The sequence below is a fragment of the Dermacentor andersoni genome, chromosome 9 (assembly GCF_023375885.2).
Source record: "Dermacentor andersoni chromosome 9, qqDerAnde1_hic_scaffold, whole genome shotgun sequence".
Taxonomy (NCBI): domain Eukaryota; kingdom Metazoa; phylum Arthropoda; class Arachnida; order Ixodida; family Ixodidae; genus Dermacentor; species Dermacentor andersoni.
Genome location: NC_092822.1, coordinates 137794649 through 137821966, shown reverse-complemented (window position 1 = coordinate 137821966; position 27318 = coordinate 137794649). Strand labels below are relative to the sequence as shown.

Genomic DNA, 27318 nt, shown 5'->3' with positions numbered 1-27318 from the left:
GGCATACGTTGCATTTCTTTCCGTATGCAGGACACTGCCTTGGTCTGTGCCGCCGGTCGCACTTTGTGCAGCGGTACTGCTTGTTGCCATTTTGGGCGTTTTTGCTTTTCGGTGCAGTTGCGGGCCCCGCAATACCATCAATGTGGCCGTCCGTGGCCCTCCGGACCTCGTTTCGTTGCGCCACAGATTCGGCAACCTTGCAAAATTCTTCCACCTTAAGTAGAGTCAACTGTTGTTCGCGAAGCATTTTTTCGCGCAACTTTGAGTTATTCGTGCCGAACACTATTTGATCCCGGATCATTGAATCACACTGTTCTCCGAAAATCCACTGCCCAGCTTGCTTTTTTAGGTCACGAAGAAATTTTTCGAACGGTTCCTCATCTGCCTGCTTCCTCGAGCGAAACAGATATCGCTCATGCACTTCGTTGCTTACCTCAGAGCAGTAAGACTCGAACTTTTCAACGATTGTTGCGTAGTCTTCCTTGGATTCTTGTGCTTCAAACTTGAACGTGTTGAACACGTCAAGTGCTCCGTCACCAGCCACACTCAGAAGGAGTGCCGCTTTTGCAGCTTCCGTGCGGGGTTGCTCTTTCGTCGTGATTGCCACTATGAACAAGTGAAACTTCTGTTTGAAGCGCTTCTATTGCTCAGAGAGATTGCTGGTAAGTTGCAAGGGTGGCGGTGCCTTCAGTAGTTCCATCGTTGGGGCTCCACCAGATCCACGCTTCGACCCGAAGTGCCCACTTCTGACACCATGTAACGTGTGCGACGTGTGTCTGGTAAAGATCGAGGCAACTACACGATGGCAGGAACAAGAAGCAGCGAAGGGTTTATTGCCACGCTCTTAAATAGTCAAACGCACGCTTGATATCAGTGCTGTCCTGATAAGCTAGCGCAGACAGCGCATGCCCGATAGTCATTAAGTGACCTATGCAACAGACACAGTTTTTGTGAACAAGTAGAGCTAGCAAATAAAAATGCCCCTTTCGATTTGATGATTTATCGTATACAGTAATACCTTGTTAAGTAGAACTCGCATACTATCTAAAAATATAGGCCAAGTCGAAATTTTCTTCAGTACTGAACCACTTCCCATACATGCCGTGTATTTATTGCCCTTTATCCTGAAGTACTTTTGGGCCAAATTGCCCATATCTCAACATTTTGACTGAGAGTGAAACAAAAACTCAGCCGCCGGCCAAGGCTACTGCGCCTTGGCCACGCCTGCCACCAAGCGGACCCTTCCCCAAGTGTGAAGTCGGAACCTAACGGCTTAACAAACAACTTGTGGCAGCACCAGGGGTAGCACACTCTCAAGTTCAACAAATGGCAACAGAGGGCGATAAAAAATCGACTGTGCGGTGCTGCTAATAAAACAAACATAGTACAGCCATTCAAAGTCTGCCTGTGTGAGCCCAATATCTCCCGCTAGAGGTGCCGTAGTAAGCGCAATTTCAACCTACCAACTTTCTCCCACACTTCTCGAAGTATTTTTATTACATGACAAAAGAGTACAAATTATCATTCCTAATTATACATTGTACTCTTCAGTTGTAACTTTTTTTTTCTTTTGCCACTGTAAACGCAAATCATGTTCAGCATCATCGACCTCCCACACGATCTCTGGCCTGGATTTAAAATTTTTACTGGTATACGTGCACGGCAGCCACGGATTCATTGGTTCGTACACTTGAGCTGGTTTCTTATTTTGAGCTAAAACCTTTATTGCGCTTCGATACCTCACATTATTTAACCTGGGGTGAAGTGAGGTGTTTGCGAGCGGAGATGCAAGCCTGCAAGCTAGGTTTCATTTGTGAGCGACGTGGAACACATCTGCATCAAAACGGGAGCTGGATTCTGCTGTGACTGAGGACGGCAATGCCGGTGAGTTGTTCAGCATCGCTGCTTGAATTGTAATGTAACATTCACCTGGTTACTTTAGAGGCGGAGACAAGTTAACAAACTAGATCCTACATTACATATGGGCAGTCACGACCCTTTGATGCTGTTTTTTAAAGAAATATTTAGTTGCGAGGCCATCGTTCTGCACACACGATCACGAAAGAAAGAGCGATATCGGAACGAGTGTCAGATTTTCCATCTCGTAGCCGTGGCCAGCCGTGATTGAGCAGCCTTATGAATATACTTTTGTTTTTTGAGTGTGCCGGCAACTTCTTTTGTTCACAAAACCACATAACGCTTCGGTAAATTGAAGTGAAAGTACTGAATTGAATGTATTAAATAGATGCACGCATGATACTTCACCTACACTTTATACTTGTTCTTTCCAAGTGTTCTTGCTGTTCAGTTTGGTTTACCTTAGGGCATTTATTTTTGCAGTAGTGAAGCCGCGCATCACACTCCCGCAGAAAAAGAATGCATTAATTCTAATAGCTTCATGTCTTTCATGCATTCTCTTGTGGAACCAGCACTAGTGTATAAATGAATGCACAAATGTTCTCATTTGTGATCTTAATAATGCTTAAGCTGTTGAGATGCAGTGTAGTTAGGCAGACATCAATTTTATGGACAGTAGCAATATTTATTTACCATGCTGCTTAAGCACCCTGGCCATATTGAGCTGACAAGTACAGAATGTACAATGCGTGCCAACGACCATGTTTGCAAAGAATTACATCGCTACGCGCTGCGGAAAGGCCTGAAATTTCAATCCGAACGCCCTTTCCCTCTTCACTTGCGGCGAATCTGCCCGGAGAAGGATGGCGATGTAGTCGGGTTCCTGCGCCTACGTAATCGGGTCCGCAGTGTGACGTCGCTCGTGGCGACACGTAACTTCGAGAATTATTCAAGACAACATTTGTTATCGTGCGATCTGTTGCTTAAATTGACGAATTGAAGTTTAGAGAAATAATAAAACACAAATGGAATGTCTACGTGTTGTTTGTTTTACTTTGCACCGAAGCTAGAGAGATGTACTTCCACTTCGTCTGCTTGTTCCCACGGTCATGAGGTCACGTGCGCAAGTACCTAAACTATGCCATTTTCTACCGTGTTCCAGCACGTGATCACGCTCTGCGATCCACTTGTTATGCCTCAGTATTCACGTAGTACTGAATTATACCGCTAGTCATGTTTCCTTGTGCACAGCGCACAAAATCGTGTGCTGCATGAACGAGACAACAGCTCGCGCGCAGCGCAGTCAGCGGAAATGCATAGCGCAGGAAAAAGAAAATGGCGCGGAGAAAAAAAATTGAAGGCGGGGCGTATGCGTCACCCAATCCTCGAGGCCTGGTATGGGAAAACGCAGGGAAGGAATTTCACTTGCGAAGGCTAGACGGGGCGAGTGGAGAGAGCGCCTTGCTTGGCAGTGGAGCCCGCTTGCTGAAATCATAGGTTCACGGCACTGAAATATTTCTATCTCGGCTATTAATGAGCCGATTTGAAACATTTCTGCGGCAGAACGCCCCCTAGAGGACACATAACAACTTCCAGCATATAACCAAAATTTGCTATGGGGCCTGGTGAGGGCCCACAGCAAATAATTCATAGTACTCATTAAATATTGCCGTACCAGAGAAGTTGCAAGTAGTGTCCTGCCACTGGAGGAAGCAACAGTATCTCCCTGCACAAACTACCAAATGACGTACCTGCAGTGACCAGGCAGGCCTCAGGGCCTCATACTGTGCCAGGGATCCACTGTTGAAGGCCGACAGCAACTGCACCACCCAGTGGCGGTCAGTGCCCTGCAGGCACTCCAGGATTGGGTGCGCCAACTGTAGACATCAACACAAGAGCACATTACCATCAAGCAGAACGACAACCTTTCTTTCAGCATAGACTGTTCATCAGAAAAACAGGCGAGCATTCACAGATGTACAGCGAACTTCTAAGCTTGTCCCTTCCTTGTGTTCTCCAAACATAGAGCAATTCTTAGAGGCACAAGAGCAGCCAGTACTCCTACTGTGTTTCGCAGTTGTAGTGTCTGCGTTAAAATAAAAAGGACAGCAAACAAAAATTAAATGAAATCGAAATATCAATTTATCATGTTCTTGCTTCAATGCAGTAGTTATCTGCAACTTATATTTTAACCAAACACGGAGGAGCGAGTGGCAACGATGATGCTTCTGGTTAGCACTACTGGGCGACAATGCTGTTGGAAGCAATGCAGCGATTTGTTTGCACGATTAAAATATAATTATTTTGATATCGGTTGTTTGACGTACGCTAGAGGCATCTCCAGTCTACGCAACCTGCAGCAGGAAAACGGTGGCTTGAAAAGCGTTCGAAGGCCCCAGCGGGTGGTGCCACAAGACTCACTTTTATGCAAATAAATTCAAAGCACATCTGCAAGGCATGCCATTGCAGCAGAAGCGGCAGAACCACAGAGTAAAACAGTAGTGCTGACGCTACTCATCTGAGAGAGACGCGTCATAAAATGCCGGTTGGCAGTTCACAGCACGATACTCCCCAGCAGACGTTTGTACATGAAATACGAGTTTGTCTGTTGTGCCTTTTCGTGCAGTTCCCTTTTCTTGTTTCGTTTCACTCAGATTGAAGGTTACAGAGAAACAAGGATTTATCGATTTTTTGTTTCTGCATGTGGAACATTGTTTGCTTGCTGTCGGCACCCCGCAAATTCTTGGAGCAAATGCGTCAAGATAACTGCAGTACAACACCAACCCAGTAGTCTTCATCGCAGCAAAATAGTCCATGAACTAAATTTTCACTAAACCTAGAAGTGAGATATTAATTAATCATACACTACTTCGTGAGCAACGTTACTACTAATTTGGCAAACATTCCATTGCAACATGGTTGGCAATAAAAGTGAGGGAGTATACAGTCAAGGTCCCTTAACTGAACCCTGACAGGTCCAAGAAAATATGTAGGGTTATCTGGCAGGTCAAATTAAACAAGATGCAGGAAAAAATGCCACAACCCACCAGTGATTAATTTGGCAGTATTTGCCAGAGACAACAGGCACCCACTTTCTATGCGTCCAAAGTAGAAAACATTATAGAAATGGCAGAAAATCTCCTAAATAAAGTACAGACTAGGTGGCGCAACGAAATTAGGAAATTTGCGGGTGCTAGATGCAATCGGTTGGTGCAGGACAGGGGTAATTTGAGATCGCAGGGAGAGGCCTTCGTCCTGCAGTGGACACAAAATAGGCTGACGATGATGCACTATGGCCACTTGTTTTTAGAAGTCAGCTTCACTACACAGTTATTGAAGTCAGCTTCACCGCAATACACTCGTGTTAAGCAGTAAATCATAAAATGCCGCGAAGGCGGTTGTGGTTTCGTATTTGATTGCACCGCACAGGCAATCTTAGGCCTAATTCTCTCAAAATAAATATAAAGGCGAGTTTTAAAATCAGGTAAAGGGAGTTTCGGTTATAGCTTTAAAATTTTCCTAGGGCCAGCCGCATTTCCAACGGGAGATATGGTGTGTTCAACGCATTTACTATCCACTAAGCTCAGCCAGACAGGCGTTGCCCCTAAAGCGGTTGCTATAGGAGTAACCATAAGGGCACGTTCACACCGAAGGCGGAGCGGCCAAAGCGGGCAAGCGAGCGAACAGAAAGCAGGCAAACCTCCTGTCCAGGTGGCTAAAAGCGGGCGGAAAACGCGGCGGCGAGCCCGATCGCTCGCGGACCGATTTTTTTTCCGCCCGCCGGAGCTGTCCGCTTTCCCGCGGCCAATCAAAACGCCAGACGATGATGGCGCGGTGACAACACTCGCGCGCGCGTGTTGAGGACGAACGACCGACGAAAATGCTACATGCTCTGCCTCCTCTGCGACGCAAACAACAGCCACCCGGTCTGAACAGGCGCGCGCGCTCACCACCTTGCCGCATTGAAAATCCGCTTGGCCGCTTAGACGCTCCGCTTTCGGTGTGAATGCGCCTTAAGCGTGTCCATGTTGCCTGGTCAAGTCCAAGTTATCTGGTGAAGGCCAATTTTAGGATGGAAATAGCTAAAGTTTGCGCCAACAGAAATGCATGGGTGCAAGCCAGGACCTCCAGTGCGGATCGAATTAACTGGAGTCGAAGGAAGTCCGCTGTACTGATGGCAGGCAGCATGTCACTTTTCTGCAAAAAAAGATGCCTCTTGCAAGCAGTCACTTAGCAACTATACAAGCATTGGTTTGACACCTGACAGTACTCAAGCTATGTATATCTGTAATATAACTAGTTCCAAAGCCCACAACTACATTCTGTTGTGAACTATTCAGAGCATACCTCCCAGCTTTTTGATGCACTGTAACTAGATATTGAGCCGGAGTGAAATAGCAGTGAATGATGGTGACATCCGGCGCAGGAGGAAGATGGGGTGTTGTCGTGGCAACAGTGCTCACCAGTTCACCAAAGTTGTAGACACCCTCCCCCAGCAGTGCAGCCAGGCACAGGGCAAAGGCACGGTGACGCAGCTCCTCCACTGCACATCGCCAAGACAAAAAACAAAATTTCATTATTGATGCCCGCTTCTAGAGCTTTGTGGACCACATTCATCACCAAGCGATACCTATCCAAACAATGTCGAGAGAAGCCTCAAATCACCAAGAATCTGATAACTTACCAACAAACAGGGATGGAAGTCACCAAGGGTGCTCTGGGAGCAGTAGATTTGCCGCATGGGATTCGCTTAGTAAGACCCAACATACTCCTTATTTGATAAATTACTGCAGAATAAGTGTCAAGTTATTTCCCCAGTAATTGCTGCCTGTTTTGTTAGTTTTACACATCGCTTGCTGCAAAAAAGCACTCCGATATATTAAAAAAAAAATAAAGAGAAAAAAAGTGGGCCCTGTGCACACACCTGAATTGTAGGGCTTGTGCAGTCGCCAACCAATACTGTGGACGCCAAGTTTCCACACATGTTTTGATTATTTATTAGCGGCACTGCCACAGGCACCATAGAGCCAATGTATAAGTAGGGCATTCGTTTTCGAGTGAAATCGGCGTTGCCATGCCATCGGCATTAGAGGGTTATTGTGGACGAACGTCACTCTACATTGTAAATGGTAGCTGTGGTGTTGACAGGACATTTTCGAAACTAACGTACATGCAAAGGCCTGGCAAGTCTAGGATGGATACCGAAACGCTGAAAATAAAAATAATCATATACGTCAACAAAAGCCTGTAAGACAAGGAAAAGCATTCTTGCAGAGAATGCTTGTGTGCACTAATTGAGCTTAATTGTTTTCTCGAAATGAAAGCAAATAAACACGCAATCGCCCAGCACGTGTCTATCATTTATGTGGCATTCTAAAGTATAAACAATGCGCGACAACAAATGCACAAGTTTGCTGCATGAATTGTAAGCAGCTCTCTTCGTGTAAAGCTTTATTTGCAAAAGAGGACTAATGAAGTGTAATGCCATCTGGTTGGGACTACAGTCAACGACTGAATTTTCGGACATGCCTGATATTTCGGCCGTCTTCGCGGCACCGCCACGAGCCCCATAGAATCAATGTATAAGGACATCTGAAGTTTCGGAGGCTCAAACCACCCGCCGTCCAATTTTCCGGACTTTTTGACGAACGGAAGGTCTTTTGGCTCCTCGCGCAGCGCCCTTGAGAAGGAAATCCACTTGCAGCCGAAGCATATCACCGCTTTGAACCACAACTAGCCGAATCTAGTCGTCACACACCGATTGGGTCTGGCCACGCTGGCTATGTTCATCGCCGCACTTCCGCCTCCGGCGGAGTTTCCGGAGCGGCGACATTTTGTTTGTTTGTTTGTGCAGGCCACGTTTTGGCTAGCGTGGCGTGTGGTTGTCTGTTGTGTCAAGTGTGCTCTGCGACGCTAGGCCTAAGTGCTTCGACGCTCGTCAGCGAACTCCACTGTTCACAACTTGAGGATTTCGCTTGCCATCGATGGCACCCACTCCGTCTTCATCGTCCTCGCCGATGGCATCGAAGCGCGGAAAGCAGTACTGTCGGACGACGTGATCAACGACCTCCGCTCTGCTGGGGTTTCCATACCCACGGAAATAACTTTTGAACAGTTTGTTGACGCTGACGAGCTCGACTTCCGCGCACACCTGACTGACGAGGAAATAGTCCGTCGGGTTGTGGGGGATTCAGAAGACTCCGATGTTGAAAATGAGGAGCCAATGCCTGCGCCACCTACAAGCGCCGAGTTGACGCGAGCACTGTTCACTCTTTCATCGGTGTACAGTGCTGACATGACCCTTGCTCAGATCGAGGCGAATATGATCACATGCAACCGGAACGCCGTCAAAACAACAATCAACAAGTTCTTCAAGCCACTGCAGCAATAACACCGGCTGCCCGACGATGCACGTGTACATAATAAACCGGCAGTCGCCTGCATACAGAGTTCTTGAACGCCTCTTTTTATAGTCACTTCACTGATGCTGTGGCAGGGTTTTGGAAGCCTGTTACTTCGCCGTTTACCTCTAGATCTGAGAAAAAAATAGAAAGGGTGCGTTTTTTTGCATGCATTCATTTTTTCGGACTGCCTGAATTTTCAGACGTTTTTACGTTCCCTAGAGGGTCCGAAAAATCGGTCGTTGACTGTAGTTAATCATTTATCAGTAGAGATAAACTCTATTGAATTCTAAGGTAGCCAAAGATATAGCACATTCCAAGAACTTGCACAAAGGCTGAATGAAATACGACAAAATGCACAGATATATGTGACATCACAGTGACCCTACTGACACACTGCAATTTCAATGTGAAATTTGTAAAATGTAAGTCTAGCTTTTATCTTGATACCAGAAAGTTAAAGAAAATTCTGCTTTAAAGGAATCAGACAAGTTAACTTGATACTTTTCTTGTTATTGTCCCTCTAATGATGATTTATTCTGTACGAGAGAGGCAAATGATACGCCCAGCCTGTTAAACTGCGTCCAACCGCTAAATGTCACATTGGCAAAATTACAGCCATAAGGAGTTGTCTCACTGAGTGGACAATGAAGCAAAGTGCTTCCGCTGTGTTCTGTGCATAGGAACATGCACATTTAAAAACGTAACGTTCAAATGTGCCCCTACTTCTTTATTCCGACATTTCTGTTATCCCCAGCTTCGAACTGTGCTCCAAATGCTATGCAGAATAACGCAGTCACTACGAGCCAACTATGAATGCTCTTATTCAGTTGTGCTCGTCTTTTCCGCCACTCTGTCATTTCATATGCTGCCTCATGGCCAAGCCAACCTCCTAAAGCTTGTTGTCCTCCATAAATACTAAATACGCCTATAGATCCACTTTTCTGCAGCACACATATGAATATAAGTATTTAGGCCTCCTTTTCACTCCAAGGTTATCCTGGTCAGCAGATATTCTAACAACTTGCAACAAAGCACTAAAAAAACTTGGTTACCTAACCCGAACCCTACGTGCTGCCCCCAAAGAAACTAAACTCATTACATACAAAACACTTGTAAGACCTACTCTTGAATATGCGGCTACCATATGGAACCCTTACAAAATTTCGGACATCCACAAAATTGAATCTGTTCAGAAAAAGGCGGTTCGTTTCATATACCGCCGTGATGACAGAATGTTGTCACCATCATCTCATCTGCATATGCTCGGGTGTCTACCAAGTTGACATTTCCAAATTCTCTGAGTTTTCCAGGTTTTCCCTGAGCACCTTTGCGAAATTCTCTGAATGAGCCAGAACTTTGTTTTATGTCAAGACAGGCTGACACCATGCTGCCCGATGCTGTCACTCTCTAGTAGGCATGTTGAAAAAAAAAAAAAATGACTTAATCCAGTTTGAATAGTAAGGAGTAATATCTATTTTATTTAAGAAGAAAACAGAAAGAAGGTATTAGTAAAATGCACAGCGAAAAAAAATGGTAAAACCCATTCCAAATTGAGTCGAACATATTCAAATACAAATGAAAAGGAGATGCATACAGATGTAAATATTTTCGAATATGAGCTATTTCAATCAATTGATAGCAAGCTCATCAGTATGAGGCCTGAACTTTGTCACTACTAAGATTCTCTCTCAGCAGCTGGGAAGTCAACGTCAACTCTCCTGTTATACTCTCAGCCCATACACAACACCTCAGTGTTGGCTTTCACTGCTTTAAGGAGTTTATATTGGTTTGGATGAGGGACACCTGCATCTCGGCGTCAGCCAACACTTTGTTTTTTGAGCTCAAGCTCCTTCTAAGAGGCAACGGCCTGCTTCCCTTCCTGTTACTTCTTCAGTGTGTCGGTCCTCTCTGTTCTTGTCCTCCTTGTGCCATGCGTTCACCCCATGGATCATTTGAAGCCTCCTCTTTGTCAGTTGTACAGTCAACGTCCGATTTTCCGGACTCCCTAGGGGCCGCAAAAACATCTGAAAAATCGGACAGTCCGAAAGAAACAAATGTCTTTAACTGCCCTTAGGGGCTAAACTTGCCACAGGCCCGTCTGAAAAAGCTCTGAAGGCCTGCCAGTACACTTATTAGTCATATCGGTGTTCGTACTGTGACAGGAGACGGGGGTGCATGCGTGTATAATTAAGGAATACGTACTGTGTCCCGTGACAATTGCCCCTTCTCACGCTTGTTATGCTTCACCGCGTAACACGCTGTACTGAGGCGAAGCTAAGTTTCGGAGACTGGCATTACGCAACGCGCAGTGCTTTGCGAGCTTCGAAGCCAATCGCGAGGATTACAAAGGCGGAGTCAATGCCATTGCTGACAGCGGCGAATTCTTTCAATGAAAAATACGGCAGCACATGGCAAGAAGCTTAATAGCGAACGTAGAAGCAGCTAGGCCTAACGCTGCCGCGGTGGTGGCTACGGCTGCCAGCGGATCTGCGTGCGAGAGTGCCAGTTCGAGGCGGCGGTGGTGGTTTTTATTAATGCCATTTCAGAACTGCAGTCAGGGCAATATGCGTTGACTGTATGGAGTACGTGGTGGTGCCGCGAAGCCGTGCGAATTATCGGGCATGTCCGAAAAATCGGGCGTCTGGAAAATCTGTCGTTAACTGCTCTGGAAATACCTCGTGCCGATGACACGGCGTCAATGACGATTCGTTGCGATTCCTCTGTTACTGGAGCCAGCATTAACACGACTTTCGTTCTCTTTCAATAAAATTACAGCTAATTTTCCCTGATAGAAGCACAAATTCCTGAGTTTTCCCTGATTATTTCCAGACTATTGAAATTCGCTGAGAATCCTCGGTTTTCCCGGTTGGTAGACACCCTGTTAACCCCTCTTTCCCACCGTCGTCTCATTACTTCTCCGAAACTTCTACACTCTCTAACTCTCCACGTTATGCTTCACCTAACACATATCTGACCCGTGCAAAGCCCCTAATCATGAGAAACAGCAATGACTTAAACTTATCTGTCTTTTTTGCTCACACCAACACTTTTAAATACAGTTTCTTTCCTAGGACAATTGAACTCTGGAATGACCTACCTGGTTCCATCCGTTGTTTACCACATAGAGAATTTGGGGATGCTATTGAGTGCTCCCCTTAGCCATGTTACTCACATATGCTTCTTTTGTATGGTGATTTGTATTTTCCACATTTTGTATTCACCCACTCCTGCAATAGCCCTTCTGGGCTGCAGTATTTGTAAATAAATAAATAAATAAATAAATAAATTGTTTGGAGATTTCAGTCCCCGTGAATTATGGTGAAGACTGCACTGCCATCACTGCAATCACTTAAAGGCCATCGAGTGCTTCCCAATGACTGCAAGACGGAATGCACATAAAAGATTGATGCAGCTAAACAATGTGCTGCCCCAGAGCCAATACTGTTGAAGAGTGGTAGATGTTTGCTGCATGATCTAGTGAAACACAGTGATGATAAGGGTGCTATCGTCCGATGATTACAATAATGATGGTTTATTGGAATATCCCCTTTGAAATGGGGCGGTGACAAATAGACACCTAGTCACTTGAGTTACTTAGGCACCTATACATGCTTGATCAGGGTGTCTACCAAGTTGGCATTCCCAAATTCCTTGAGTTTTCCAAATTTTCCCTGAGTGCCTTTGCAAAACTCCCTGAGTGATGCAGAACGATGTTTTATGTCAACACAGGCTGAAACCACATCGCCCGATGCTGTCACTCTCTAGTAAGCATATGAAAAAAATTGTAAAAATAACGACTTAATCCAATTTGAATACTACTAAGGAGTAGTATTTATGTTATTCAAGAAGAGAATGGAAGGGAGGGGTTAGTAAAATGCACAGCAAATAAAATGTCTTCGAATAAAAATTTCAAATCGAGTCGGACACTCTCAAATACGAAAAAGGAGATGCATACAGAAGGAAATATTTTCGAATCTGAGCTATTTCTATCAACTGATGGCAAGCTCAGTGGTATGAGGCCGGAACTTTGGCACAATTGAGATTCTCTCTCGACAGTTCGTAAGTCAACCTCAACTGCCCTGACATACTCTCAGCCCGCACACGACGCCTTAGTGTTGTGTTTCACTGCTTTAAAGAGTTTATTTTGGTTTGGATGAGGGACACCTGCATCTCGGCATCAGCCAACAGTTTGTTTTTTGAGCTCAAGCTCCTTCAAAATGGCGGCAGCACGCTTCCTTTCCCGTTCATTCCTCAATGCGTAGGTCCTTTCTGTTCTTGTCCTCCTTCCACCACTGCTTCGTCCCACAGACCATTTTAAGCATCTTCTTGGTCAGTTGCACAGTCCACGCACAATTTTTCTAACTCACTAGGGGGCTCGAAAACGTCCAAAAGATCGGCAAGTTCGAAAAAATAAATGCATGTCATTTGCTGGCCTTAAGGGCTCAAACCGCCACAGGCACATTCGAAAACACCCTGAAGGCCTGTCCTTTCTCAGCACCACGCAAGTTGGCTGGACTGTGTCCACGCATAAGCAGCATTGACAAAAAAGTCAGGATGCCAGAAAAAGCACACTAGACAGTACGTGAAATGTGTGACGGGCGTTATATACGAAATACCGCTAAAATGTGGGAAATCCTACGTTGGACAAACGGGGAGATGTGTTAATGACCGGGCCCGAGAGCATGAACTGTCTGTAATCAACAAAGGTAACGCGCATTTACCTGCACATTGCACGGTTTGCCTGGAAGGAACATGCCAGCCACTACTGCGTGAGATAAAGATACTTGGCAGGAGTGGTGATACGTTAGCAAGAAAACTTTTAGAGGCATTTAACATAAAAGTAAGAGGCACAAGTTGTATTAGTGACACGTCTGTTTTTCTGTTTGAAAACGAGTTGCAAATGTTGAAAACGTCACTGTAATCGCTCTAGGGAACACTGATGTACGCATGCGCTTTGTTCATTCTCCCTGCCCTGCTCTAAGAATAAAATCAGTTGAAGTTCAGTGCTCAATCTGTCATTTCGTACTCTTCCTTCCCAAGTCCTTATTTTCCTTTTTTTTGGCGCAACAATGTATTCATTAGATCCCAACCAACTTGCCCAGCAACAAGTTCTACTTATTATGCTTCACTGCAATACTTTTGTGTATGCTTCACCAAGTAACATTTCAGTACAAAGGCAAAGCTGGCTTTCAGGAACCGGCATTATACATTGCACCGTGCTTTCTAAGCTTCTAAGCCAATCGTGAGGACTGCAAAGGCGGAGTCTGTGCCATTGCTGACAGCAGCAAATTCTTTCAATAAAAAACACGGCACCCCATTCAAGAAGCTGCATAGCGAACGTCGCCGCAGGGGTGGCTACGGCTGCCAAAGGATCTGCGTGCGAGAGCGCCGGTTCAAGGCGGCGAGGTAATCAAAATGGCAGCGGTGGTGGCTTTGATTAATGCCGTTTTGGACCTGCGGTCAGCAAAACGTCCGGAAAATCGAACGGCGAAGAGTTCTTGCGTCAGAAATTTCAAAAGTTCTGATACATTGACTCTGTGGGGTACGTGGTGATGCTGCGAAGCTGTCCAAATTACCGGGAATCCGGAAAGTCAGTCGCCCACTGTACACTGGCAACTCCTCGAGCCGACGACAGGACGTCAAAGGCGATTCATTACGATTCCTGACAGTTACTTGAGCCAGCATTACCGAGACTTTCGACCCTTTCAATAAAATTACACCTAGTTTTCCCTGATATAGGCACAAATTCCCTGAGATTTCCCTGAGTTTTTCCAGACTACTCAAAATCTCTGAGAATTCCCAGTTTTCTCTGTTGGTAGACACCCTGCTGTCGTAACTTAACCTGCTAAAACCTGTGTGCCCTGTGCAGCCTTGACTACCCAAGTGCTAGCCATTTACTGTTGAGTAAATACTCCCCATAACATCTTTTTGGTGGAGGTTGCAGGCTCTATTCCTCCCGGCCCTCGATTTTCGTCGCGGACACCATGTTTCTCTCGCCTCATGGCCGAAGACAGTACGCCGTCATCGCAGGCTGCGCCCGCGGCTCCAGCAACAGTGGTCCTTTCGAAATCCCCTCGATCCCGGCACATTTTGCGGTATGGACAACAATAACGTCGACGATTGGCTCCTATTGTACGAGCATGTCAGTAAGCACCACAGGTGGGACGAGAGGCCAATGCTCACCAACATTTTCTACCTACAGGGCACAGTTTGCGTGTGGTTTCATATGTACAAAGAACTGACAAGTTGGGATGTAAGCAAGAAGATGCGCGAATTGTTTGGCCGATCGGTCGTACGACAAATGACAGCCCGGCACAAACTCGTGGCCAGAGCTCAGATGTCGACAGAATCATACGTCGCATATATCCAAGAGGTGCTAGCCTTGTGCCGCGCCATTGAAGAAGACATGCCAGAGGCCGACAAGGTGGGCCATGTGTTGAGAGGCATAGCTGAAGATGCCTTCAACACACTCATGTGTAAGCACTGCAGCACGGGTGACTCTTTTATAACAGAATGACATCGGTTTGAACAAGCAAAAATCAGACACATTACTCACTGCTTTACCAGACTAGGCTGCGACATCTTCATACGAAGATCCCATGACGCCCCCTCTGTTCTCAACGCCTAACAACCTAACCAAGATTGTTCGCCAGGAGCTCCAAGCCATGGCTCCAGCCGCTTATCAGGCACCTGCTCACGACCATTTGGTGACAATATCCTTCATTCAAGCCATCGTCTGTCAAGAGGTTGCGAATATAGCCATTCCACAAGACACCTGTCATGCACCTCACCCCATGTGCGCTCCCGGTCCTCACACTGAACGCTACACCGCCCCAATTGTTGCTGCTGCCGCTTCTACTCCCTGTTTCACACCCCACTACAAAAACCCATCTGATTGAAGGATGCCAGACAATCAACCAATCTGTTTTTCTTGCTCTCGCATTGGCCACATTTCATGCCACTGCCGCAGTCGTCGGTATTACCAACCAAGCTTCCCCGGTGACCACCACCAAGGTCGTGGCCAGTTTTCTAGCACATCTCTTCTTGACGACCACCTTCTGACCCGTGAACTTCACTGTCTACCTTCGCGCTCTGCATCGACATATGCCGATATTGCTGCTCCAGGACACTGGTCTAGCCGATCGCCATCCCCTCAGAGTCGCACGTTATGCTCCCCTCAATGCCGTCACTCTCCCTTCACCGGTTACTCTGGCCACCATCCAGGAAACTAGCCAGTGCAGCTCCGGGAGGCGAGTCTGCACTGATGACAAGGACCAAAAAACCTCTACCGATGCCTACTTCAAGACGCAACTTGCTTGGTGTTCTCATCGATGGTGTGGCTATTACTGCTCTCATTGATACTGGTGCTCACATATCTGTTATGACTTTTACGCTTCAACGCCACCTACAAAAAGTGCTGACACCTGCTGTCTCTCCTACTAAGCCCGAACACTGGTTCTTGGTATGTGCACTGCTTGCGATACTGTTGCCGGCCACCAAACTTCAGTTCTCTTCACTGTTCTCGACGCTTGCCGACATGATGTCATTCTTGGTACTGCTGTTTGACCACCCACTCTGTCCTCATCAATTGTTCTACTGCTATTTTGCAGTTCGAACTGCCATTGTGTCTTGACACCGCATCATGTAACACTCACCTACGTTCTGTGCAGATTCTATAACTACCTGCTCAGTCCTCTACGTCCTGTCACCGTTTCCTCTAGTCCCTCATGGTGACTATGTGGTCGCTCCCCTCACAGATCTGATCCTCTTGCGCAACATCACACTTTCTTACACCATAGTGGTTGTTGCCAACAACAGAACGATGCTTCCAGCTACCACTTTTCTACTTCGACCAATATTCTTCCTTAAGGAATTTCACTATCCGAACTGTCACCACTATAAGAATGTACAGTTTGTGCATTTGCTGCTGATGCAGAGACCGTGCCCCAACCTGTCATACCGGTGCCAACCAAGGCACTTCTGAACAAAGTGATATCCCCTGACCTCTTACTTTCCCAAAGTGAAGCACTCTGCTCTGTCCTATTTTCTTAATTTGACATTTTTGATGTTGACAACAGTCCACTAGGCCATACACATGTTGTGGCCCACCGCTTCGACACTGGAGACGCCAGCCGCCTTCACAAGCACCTTTACCAAGTGTACCACTCTGAGCGCCAAGTGACCCAAAAGGAGGTAGAGAAAATGCTTGGGAAAGAAGTGATAGAGCCTTCCTCTAGTCGTTGGGCATCCCCTGTGGTGCTTGTGAAAAGAAGGTCGACAGCTGGCGATTTTGCATCGATTACTGCCATCTCAAACAGGTAATGAAGAAGGATGTGTATCCTTTCCCTCGAATTGATGATGCCCTCCACTGCCTCCATGGTGCCAGATATTTCTCATCGCTAACTCTCCGCCTGGGATACCGGCAAATTGCCGTCGATGACTGCAAACCGCAAGAAGACCGCTTTCATCACACCCGACGTCTTCCACCCATTTAAGGTCATGCCTTTTGGGTTGTGTAACGCACCTGTAACTTTCGAATGCATGATGGACACTCTTCTACGCGGTCTTAAGTGGTCGACTGGACGATGTCATCGTTTTCTCGCCCAGTTTTAAAAGCCACCTCTCTCACCTGTCGGCCATTCTCGACATATTTAACCAGGCTGGCCTCCAGCTCAACGCCTCTAAACGCACCTTTAGGCGCTGCCAGTTCAAATTACTTGGACACCTAGTTGATGCTACTGGTGTCCAACCAGACCCTGACAAAGTCTGTGCCGTCCGCGAGTTCCCGGTTCCGCAGCCCACGCATGATGTATGCAGCTACCATGGTTCTGCTCCTACTTTTGTCACTTTGTTAGGAACTTCACGGACATTGCTCGAACCCTCATGGACCTCCACAAAAAGGATGCAACCTTATCTTGGGGCACAGACCAAGCGACTTCCTTTGCATCGCTGATTTCTGCTCTCACATCACCAGCTGTGCTGGCTCATTCTGACCCAGCTGCTAGAACAGAACTTCACACCAATGCAAGCGGCCATGGCATAGGTGCTATCCTTGCCCAAACACAGAAGGGAGCTAACCGTGTGATAGTGTATGCTAGTCGCCTCCAGTCATAGTAGGAAAAAAATTACACCATTACCGAGCGGGTGTGCCAATCCCTCGTCTGAGCTGTCAAAAAATTCCGTCTGAACCTATACGGACGGCCGTTCGTGGTCATAACAGACCATGATGCCCTCTGCTGGCCCTCAACACTTAAGGGGGGACCTTGCGCCTGAAAACTTTTTCTTTAATTTCTTTGTCGATTTTGATGAAACTTGCTGAGTTTATGTATTTAAATGTGCTGGTATTAAATATACACCCAGTTTTCTTGCAGAGCAAATACCTTTCCAGAAATTGAGGGAATTCCGCTTTCTTGCATAATTTGCTTGAAGGTGAGCTGTCTACCAATCTACACATGGCATAATAAATATAGACATACGAAAATGCATGGCAATTTCCAGCTCAGGAGCGTGATTTGTGACCTCTACAAAGGATACGTCACATTCTATCACCTGCCACTCCGAGGGCGGTAATAGCTTAGCTGCAGGCATTAGGCGATGTTCGAGAAATGGGACGTCCATTTCTTCGCTAAGTTCTCTTACACGCAGTGAGAAAGGCAATCTCATAGAGGGTCTGTTATGAAATAATATTTCACACGTCAAGTCGTTAAAGTTGTGAAACACGGATGTTCCTTATTAGAGCGCACTTTCAGAAAATAGGTAAAGCTGATGTATGTTCTCTGAAAACGGAGTGACCACTCATCTGACTCGACATATAGACTTTCAACAGGGCTTGTTCAAAATGTGCCAGTGGCCAGGCGGATTCCCAGATGGTTAACGAGGTCTAACATCTTTAGCGCGCTTGGGGCGGCAGAGTGATATACTACGGCACCATAGTCTATTCGTGAACAAACTAGGCTCCTGTAAAGATTCAACAGGCACTTCCTGTCACTACCCCATGTTGTGTGGGATAGAATTTTAAGTAAGTTCATTGTTTTTAGACATTTGGCTTTTAGACATTTTATGTGTGAAATGAAAGTAAGCTTGGAGTCAAGTATAACACCTAGAAATTTGTGCTCTTTGTTAAAAGGAATTTGTTGTCCGCCCAGTTCTAGAAAAGGATCTGGGACCACACCTCTCTTTCTTGTGAAGAGAACACAAGAACTTTTGTGGGGGTTGATTTTAAATCCATTTTGGTCTGCCCACATGGACACCTTGTTTAGGGCCTGCTGTACCCGTCTCTCACACACTGTGAGGTTGCAGGATTTGAAACCTATTTGTATATTGTCTACATAGACAGAATAAAAATAGCTGGTGGTAACGATGCACGAAGCGTGTTCATCTTTACGACAAAGAGCTTGCAGCTGAGTATGCCACACCGCAGTACCCCAGTTTCCTGTATGAATGTACGCAACAGTGCACGACCTATTTTCACCCGAAATGTATGGTTCACTAGGTAGATCTCTATAATGTTTAACGTATTGTTGCGGATACCCAGCGCCGAAAGGTCACGCAGGATTCTGTACCGCCAGGTAGTGTCGTACGCTTTTTCCATATCCAGAAATACGGATAAGAAAGATCGTTTGTGCACGAAGGCATCGCGAATGCTCGCTTCGATACGCACGAGATGGTTGGTTGTAGATCATCATTATCATTATCAGCCTGGTTACGCCCACTGCAGGGCAAAGGCCTCTCCCATACTTCTCCAACTACCCCGGTCATGTACTAATTGTGGCCATGTCCACATTGTAGATCACCCTTCCCTTAAACCACATTGAAAGCATTTTGCCACAAGCATTTTGCTGGACTCTAGAAGATTTACGAGACAGTGATTGATCATTTTTTCAAAAAGCTTACAGAGGCAGCTCGTAAGCACTACGGGATGGTAGCTAGTCAGCAATGAAATGTCTTTACCATGCTTCAAGACAGGGATCACAATAGCCTCCTTCCAATTTGATGGGAGATAACCAGCAGCCCAGATAGTATTGAGAAGCTTGAGTAGCGTGATTTGCATGTCGGAGTGCAGGTGCTTAAGCATATCGTACATTATTCTATCGGGGCCCGGTGCAGAGCTCCGACATACCGATAGGGAAGCTTTAAGTTAAGCAATGGTAAAAGGACGGTTATAAGGATCGTTTGGGATACATGTCTGATTCAGTGGCTTAAGTTCTTCTATTGGTTTATGTTTCAAAAAGGTCTGCGAATAGTGAGTGGAGCTAGACACGCACTCGAAGTGTTCACCGAGAGCATCAGCCTGGTCTTCCAACTTGTTTGCTTCTTTATCAACCAGGGGCAATGGTTGAAATTGCTATCCCTTTATTCTCCTCAGCCCGTTCCATACTTTTGCCTCCTGTGTGTAGGAGTTAATGCCGGACAAGAATCTCTCCCAGCTTGTCTTCTTAGCTTGCCGTCGCGTCCGCCTTCCCTGTGACAATATTTTTTCATTCTATCAAATTTTCTGCCGTTGGGTATCGGCGCAGTATGCCCCACGCTTTATTTTGTTTTTTCCGCAGCTCCTTGCATTCATCATTCCACCACGAAACTCGTCTTTTGGATGAGCTACCGCTTGATTGTGGAATTAATGTATTTGCTGCTTCGATGATAAAAGCCGTGAGATAGGCTACCGCGTCGTCAATACTAAAATCGGTGATAAAATCTCGTGATGGGTAAGTGGATTCCTTGAAATGGTCCCAGTCGGCAGAAGCTAGTTTCCACCGAGGCGCATGTGGAGGGCATTCCTGTGGTACACTTAAGTTTAAAAGGACAGGAAAATGGTCACTTCCATAAGAATTTTTAATAACGCTCCATTCTAAGTAAGTCATAAGAGCTGCCGAGCCAATAGATAGGTCTATAAAAGATTGTGAATTGTGGCACATATAATAATAAGTCGGTTCGTTTTTATTGAACAGACATGCACCCTTGTTTACTAAAAAGTTTTCTACTAGTCAACCTCTTACGTCGCATCGTGAGTCCCCCCACTTTGTGTGGTGAGCATTAAAATCTCCCACGAGTATGTAAGGTTTGGGAAGCTGGGTAATAAGGTTATAAAAGTCTGTTTATTCGAGATGATGGTTCAGGGGTATATAAATGGAACATACAGTGATTAATTTATTAAAAGGAATGGCCCGAACTGACACTGCCTCAAGACACGTCTGAAGGCGAAGTGTCGACAAGCTACCGACTTGTCCACTATAATTGCTACTCTGCCAGAGGCGTTAGCCTCGTCGCGGTCCTTCCTGAAGAGTAATTAATTGCGAAGAAAGTTTGTGTTTGTAGGTTTCAGATATGTCTCTTGAACACACACCAACTTGGCATTGTGTGTGTAGTAGTTCTTTAATTTCGTCGAGGTTATGTATAAGTCCTCGTACATTCCACTGTAGTATTTGCGTCTCCATTATAATAAATCTGTTTGGTGCTGTGTGCTTAAGAGAGCGATATTTGTTGACGGGCCCTTTCGAGGTGCCGTGACGGGAGTTTTCTCTTTTTTGGAGCGGTTGAGAGAGGCTCGCCGCTCCTTAGGCGCTGGTGGCGCCGTCTGGCTGGTCGTTGTGTCCATCGCTTCTTGCGAGGCGCTGGACACGCGCTCTTCCAAGCGCTTTGTTTGACCTGAAGACCTCGGCACGTTAGACGAGCCCTTCGAGGCCACCTGCCCGGAGGTAGATGGCCCCTTCTTCTGGGTTGGCAGAGCAGCACTACCTGCAACCGCTGCGGGGGCAGGTGGCATATCTGCCGACTCACTGCTTGTGGGTTGGACAGCCGCCGGAAGCCACTGTGTCGCTGCCCCCTGACGCGTCACATCGGCAAAGGTGTTCTTGGGCAGGTATGAAACCTGCCTGCGTGCCTCCTTGAAAGTTATGTTTTCTTTTACTTTTATCGCCCCAATTTCTTTCTCTTTCTTCCAGGATGGGCACGACCGTGAGTATGCGGCATGCTCCCCCTCACAGTTTACACAATGGAGAGTGTTCTCGCAAGCTTCAGAGGCATGTTCATGGGCACTGCATTTCGCACAGGTTTGACGGCCTTGGCAGGTCTGCAAACTGTGGCCGAAACGTTGGCATTTCAAACATCTGAGGGGATTGGGCATGTATGGCCTAACACAGAGCTTGATGTACCCGGCCTCGACTGACTCGGGCAGGACACTTGAACCAAAGGTGATTATTATGTGCTTGGTTTGGATCTCTTTACCATATCGCCTCATCTTAATTCGTTTAACATTTATGACATTCTGTCTACTGAAGCCCCCCAAGAGTTCAGCCTCAGTGAGCTCCAGCAAGTCATCGTCCGAGACAACGCCACCGGGTGGTGTTCATAGTACAGTGCGGGGTTACTGTTACTTGGGTCTCCCCAAATGACACAAGTTTCGGCAGTTTCTCAAACTGCTTCTGATCGCGGAGCTCCAAGAGGAGATCACCGCTTGCCATCCTAGATGCCTTATATCCTGCAGAACTTTTTGTTGGGCTAGTTGGTGCATGTTACTGAAGTACTATAGTGCCAAACAGACAACACAAGAAGAGACACGGACGAGCGCTCGTCCGTGTCTCTTCTTGTGTCGTCTGTTTGGCGCTATAGTACTTCAGTAGCCTTATATCCTGTACCAAAGACTTCAGTCAGAGACTTGGAAACGAGGAACGGTGAAATGGTTCATACTGGTTTGTCTGATTTTTCGGAGTGAATTACATGGAAACGAGGGAAATTGTGGACTTGGCATCCAAAAAACTGAAAGACATCTTCGGTGCGCCCTCGTTTCTGAGGACGATGAGGGAGTTTAGGAAAAGCATTTTCCATAAGTACAGTTGAGCTTTCGGCCGCGATGCCAACCACCCCCCATGGAGCCCAACAGGGGGACGTGACAGAAGTTCCTGCTAGCGAAACCCTGCCAACGCCAGCCGTACATCACTGCTATAACCAAATGCAGCATAACCAAGGCTGGCTAACCACACAAGGCTAACCCTTGCCGCCGTGGAGAAAGGAAGTAAATGGAAGAGAGAAGAAGAAAGGAGAGGTCAAAAAGTGAGAGATAAAGACGAAGATTTGAGGAGGGAGAGACAGGAAAAGGCGACTGCCGATTTCCTCCAGGTGGGTCAGTCTGGAGGTGCCGTCTATGTAAAGCCGAGGCCGAAGAGGTGTGTTGCCTCCATCGGGGATCCTTAAACGTCCAAACACCCAGCATCGGCTCAGCCCCCAGGATCCCCCTTTCCCCAAACACAGCTACATGCGGGAGGGTCCAACCCTCGTGTGCTAGGGTACGTGGTGTTGCAACACACCAAACGCCTGCTGATGCAGACGCCCCTGTGGGGAGTGCTTTTTTCTGTTTGCCAATGTCAGCCTTTGGTTAAGGTGTCTTTCAGCAGTGCAATTTTTGCATATTATGAATCAACTACACCACTGGCCATCCTCCATGCCACTGCATGGTAAATAAATGTAGTTTGTAAACATGGCAACAAAATACAATATATAAATGCTTAACGTAGGGCTACAGAATTGGCACCAAAAATCCTAAGTTTTGTTAAAGAACTCCTCAGTGTCAACAAGGCAATTTTGTTTTCTTTTAGTTTTTACAGTTGTACAATTTGCTAAGAATTTGTTTCAATTACATAGGACTTTGGATAAACCGATATAAGGAGTTCATCTAATATGTTTACAGAGCAGTGATGCATTCGCAGCTTCTCTTTTGTCAGCGCACAAGCCTTGACGCTTTGCGAAAACTAGGCCAGCCCTAAATTATTGGAAACAAAATGGGAGGACACTTATTATTCGTTCATACATGTTCTGTGTAGTTGCCGGCAAGAAAACATGACTTAAGAGCTGTGTTTAGTATTTTTTGAGATAATACAGCTGCCAATAATATGTTATATACTCAGAATATGTTAAAAAAGTGCTTCAAAAAATGAAGCTACATTTAGCTCGTTGCTGGATTTTTTGGCTACTTCTAGCTACTTTCACGCTGCCATCTAGCTACTTTGGCTCGCAGACATTTGGCAACACTGGCCATTGACGTGCAGCGCATCCCGTCTGTGCGCCGACTGCGTAAGCCACGGAGAGCATCATGGGCTGGCGCCACTCGCTCCACGTACGTATCACCCGTGATCGTGCTCCACGCTTTCCACAGAAGAGAGAGGATAATAATAATAATAATAATAATAATAATAATAATAATAATAATAATAATAATAACAAAAAAGCAAAGCGGCGCCCGACCGCCCTTTCTGCACTCTCTCAGCGAGTGCAGAAGCAGCCCCTAGGCAGCAGGCAGCCCACTTAGTAGAAGATGGCGCCGACAAAGCGCATAGCCGTGTCGCTTGAGATGAAGCTGCAAATTTTGCTAGACTCAAAGTACGAGCACACGCAGGAGTGCCGAGATCGTGACAGCGAACACCAGGGGCCATGCCAATCAACGGAAAAGAGAGCTTTGTGCACCAGAATGAAACCTCCCCAATAGTGAAACCAACACAGTGGGAGCCACTGACATTATCGAGCTCTATGAGCACGTCGCTACTGATGATGAAACAGGTGGAGCTTGGACGGAGAAGTTTCTGAGTGCAGATAGTGCTGCGTCGTTCTGTGAAGGGATCTCTGATGGGACGTTGTTGTCGCAATGACAGATGGCGGTGTTGTCCGGCGGAGGCAATGACAGCAGCGGCAGTGACGACGAGATTGACAATAGCCTGTCTTTGACACCGACCCCAATCGAGCGACTGATTGATTTCATGCAGACTAAACTATTGCCACAGTGTTCGCGCAGCAGCTAGACGCAATGTACACCGCAGTTGTGAACCTGAAATCACCGCAAAAGCAAGTGCAGATTTCCGACTACAGTGGAAGCCCCATTATACGATTTCGTGGGGACCACGCAAAACCATTGTATAATCCGGGCATTATAAATTGAAAAACTAAGAAATTAGGCAGTAATGCCTAGCCTTGCCCAAAAAAGGGGTGCAGACCACCTGAATAAGCTCACAGCACAAATCTGCACCGCTCCAAGAAAGATAGATTAAATTATTTTTAAAACATGAAAGGCAGGCAATTAATTGGAGGAGGTGTGAGCGAATCTTCATTTTCATCATTAAAAAAAGATCCGAGAGATTTTTCTGGACATTTGCCCAGCCACGACGCATTAGCTTCCTCTTAAGAGCTACAACATCTGGTAGCAAGTTGTTGACATCGTCACAAGCACAAACAAACCACCAAATGTTGTTGATGCTGCGTAACATGTCTGCATAAGCTGGAACGAATGGACAATTTGGAAACAAGTTCTCTTCACTTATCGTCGTCGTCTGCGGTGGAGAAAGCTTTCCTTGGGTGGTATTCTTGGGTGATCCCTTTTGAAGATAGTGTCACTTACACGAAATTTCGCATGACTTGGCACCGAATCCATCCCCGACAAGTGTTTCTGGCACTGCGCCAGGCTCGTTATCAGGGCCAAGAGCACTATCGGCTGTATACTTTGAGGGGTTCGGCACCTGAACAAGCAGAGTCTCGCGAAAACGAAACTATCTCCGTAAATAAACGCAGGAGTATAGGTCAACTTCGAGCTTGTTTAAGATTAAGTATGTCTTAAGAGGCCGCACAGCCATTTGATTCGGGTACAGTACCAGGCCGCTACGAGGCCCACAGAGCGCTTTGGACAAGCCTCGCAGTTAAAGAGGGCCTCCTGTGGGTCCTGCCATCAATGAATCCTCATAGTCCACAAAAATGACATAGTTTCGGTGTCTGTGTGCACAACTGCACAACGTGGGAACAAGCAGACGAAACAGAAGTACATTTCTTTGCTGCAGTGCGAAGTAAAACAAAAATATGCAGACATTCGGTTTGTGTGTTTTATTATTTCTCTAAGCTTTACTTTGTCTATTCAAGCAACATATTACACAAATAACAGACGTTCCCTAGAATAATGCTCAAAGTCACGTGTCACCACGAGCGGCGTCACAGCAAACGTGTATGTAGGCACACGTGTACGTCATCCTCCAGCTTGGAGCACGGCGGCCACAAGGAGAAGAAAAAACAGCATTCAGTTTGAAATTTCAGAGCTTTCTGCGGTGCGTAGCGATGTAATACTTTGCAGACACAATCATTATCACGCATTGTATGCTCTGCGCTTGTCAGCTCAATATGGCCAGACCTGGTGAGGGCCCTTTAACGCTTGACACATTATTTAGAGGTACGATACATGTTTTATTTTTCACTGGCTACTTTCTACGTCTATATTTAGCGCAAGTGGCAAATATTGTTTTGTAGCTATAAAAGTAGGCTCTGTAGTGTGTCCCCCCCCCCCCCTTTTGATAGCAGTCCAGATTTAGTGACAATCGGTAATAATGACGGGATTTTTCCTTCTTTTTGATATCATTATAAGCGGACTGCACTGTATGACTGGCTAGAGTCCAGTCAGCCAATTGCCGCATGTATCGTCATACCCTTTGTCTGACACTATACTTGTCTGCACAAGTTTGGACGAAGCGTAGGTAAAGAAAATTACATTTTACTTACCCGATTCTAATGTGCCCTCGACTGTAGTGCGCACCCATTTTCCGCGACCAAAAAAAAAGAAAGGGAAAAAGAAAGGGAAAAAGAAAAACGCCCTCAATCGTAACACGCACCCGTTTGCCATGACCTAAAAAAAAAGCCCTTTACAATATTCTTTCATACACCTCATTCTTTCATACAGAAATACAATTTTCTCTCATTTTGGAAAAAGATTTACTTCTAGTGCACTACGGTTGTGATAAAGTCGCAGTTTCGCTCGAAAGGCAAAGCATCGATTACAATAGCAAATTAGTAGACAGCTATACGAAAAGTAAGGATCATACTTTTATCGGCGGTATAAACTTTTAAACATTCACTTACTAGCTAAATTAACAAGCAAACATGAACACGTCTCACTCAATGATCGTGAAAACTCTTTATCGAAACGCTGGAGTGAGGAAGTGCAGTAGCAGGAGCGAATGAATTGACCTTTGTGCAGCCTCTTGCTTCAACGCGAACTAAGTGACGAGAACACAGCAGAGTGCGTCTTGATGTGTAGACTCTTGTCTCCATTGCAGGTCGCTTTCAAGACAGGGGCCGTGCGGCCGCGCCGTACGTAGCAGCCACCGGTGTAGAACACCTCTCCTGTTTGCGCCAGTCCCATACACAAGTTTCGAGAACTAAAAAATTCCTTGCTGTGCCATTTTACGTACGTAGCGGCCATGCACGTCTGGAAGAGGGCCGAGCGAGACAAGCTAAATGCCATGATAAGGAGGGGGATCAAGAGCGCGCTCGGACTACCAAACTACACACGCACCGACCGACTCCTGCAGTTGGGTATTCATAATACCCTGGAAGAGATTGCAGAAGCACAAGAAAGGGCACAGATTCTCAGGCTCTCCGGCACCAGGGCGGGCAGACGACTCCTAACTGAGATGGGCGTCCCCCCGGCCACTGTCGAAAACGCCTACCAGGGCCTTCCAAAAGAGCAGAAAGATAACATCATCATATCGCCCGCCCCGCGCAATATGCATCCCCAGCGCAACGTACAAAGAAGGAAGGCCAGAGCGGTGGCGCTCCTACGCCGCGCAACAGAACTCCCTGGCGGCTGCTGCTTCGTTGACGCGGCCCAGTATGGCAACAGCAACAATTTCGCGGTAGTGTCAATCAACCACAGGGGTTCGACCGTTAACGCCGCTTCGGTACGAAGCACGTCGTCGCATGCGGCCGAGCAAGTGGCCATTGCCTTGGCCCTCCTGGACGACGGACATGCCAATATCTTTAGCGACTCCAGGGCAGCCATCCGCGCCTTCAGCGTTGGCGCCGTGTGTAAGGAAGCCTGTCGCATCCTCGACGGTAAAAGCATCGCCACCCACACTCTCACGTGGTTCCCCGCTCACATGGGATCCATCATGGGAGGCCCCACAAACCTCAACGAGCTGGCCCACTCCAAGGCGCGAGGTCTCGCTTTCCGCGACCATGGAGAACTCCAACGCCGGCCCGCAGTGGTGGAGAACAGAGATCAACCGACCACATACAACGAAATTGCGCAGCACTTTTA

The 27318-nt window shown here is 46.6% G+C and overlaps 1 protein-coding gene across 2 annotated transcripts in view; it reads right to left on the bottom strand.

The window, feature by feature from the left end:
• LOC126529770 (26S proteasome non-ATPase regulatory subunit 13-like) overlaps positions 1-27318 on the bottom strand; it is a 199400-nt gene that overhangs the window by 46766 nt on the left and 125316 nt on the right. For both annotated transcript variants that reach the window (XM_055070023.2, XM_050177280.3), the window contains exons 8-9: positions 6321-6400; positions 3609-3734 (exon numbers count right to left, since the gene is read on the bottom strand). In XM_055070023.2, the coding sequence (XP_054925998.1) occupies positions 3609-3734; positions 6321-6400 (206 nt within the window). The remainder of the gene's footprint in view (positions 1-3608; positions 3735-6320; positions 6401-27318) is intronic.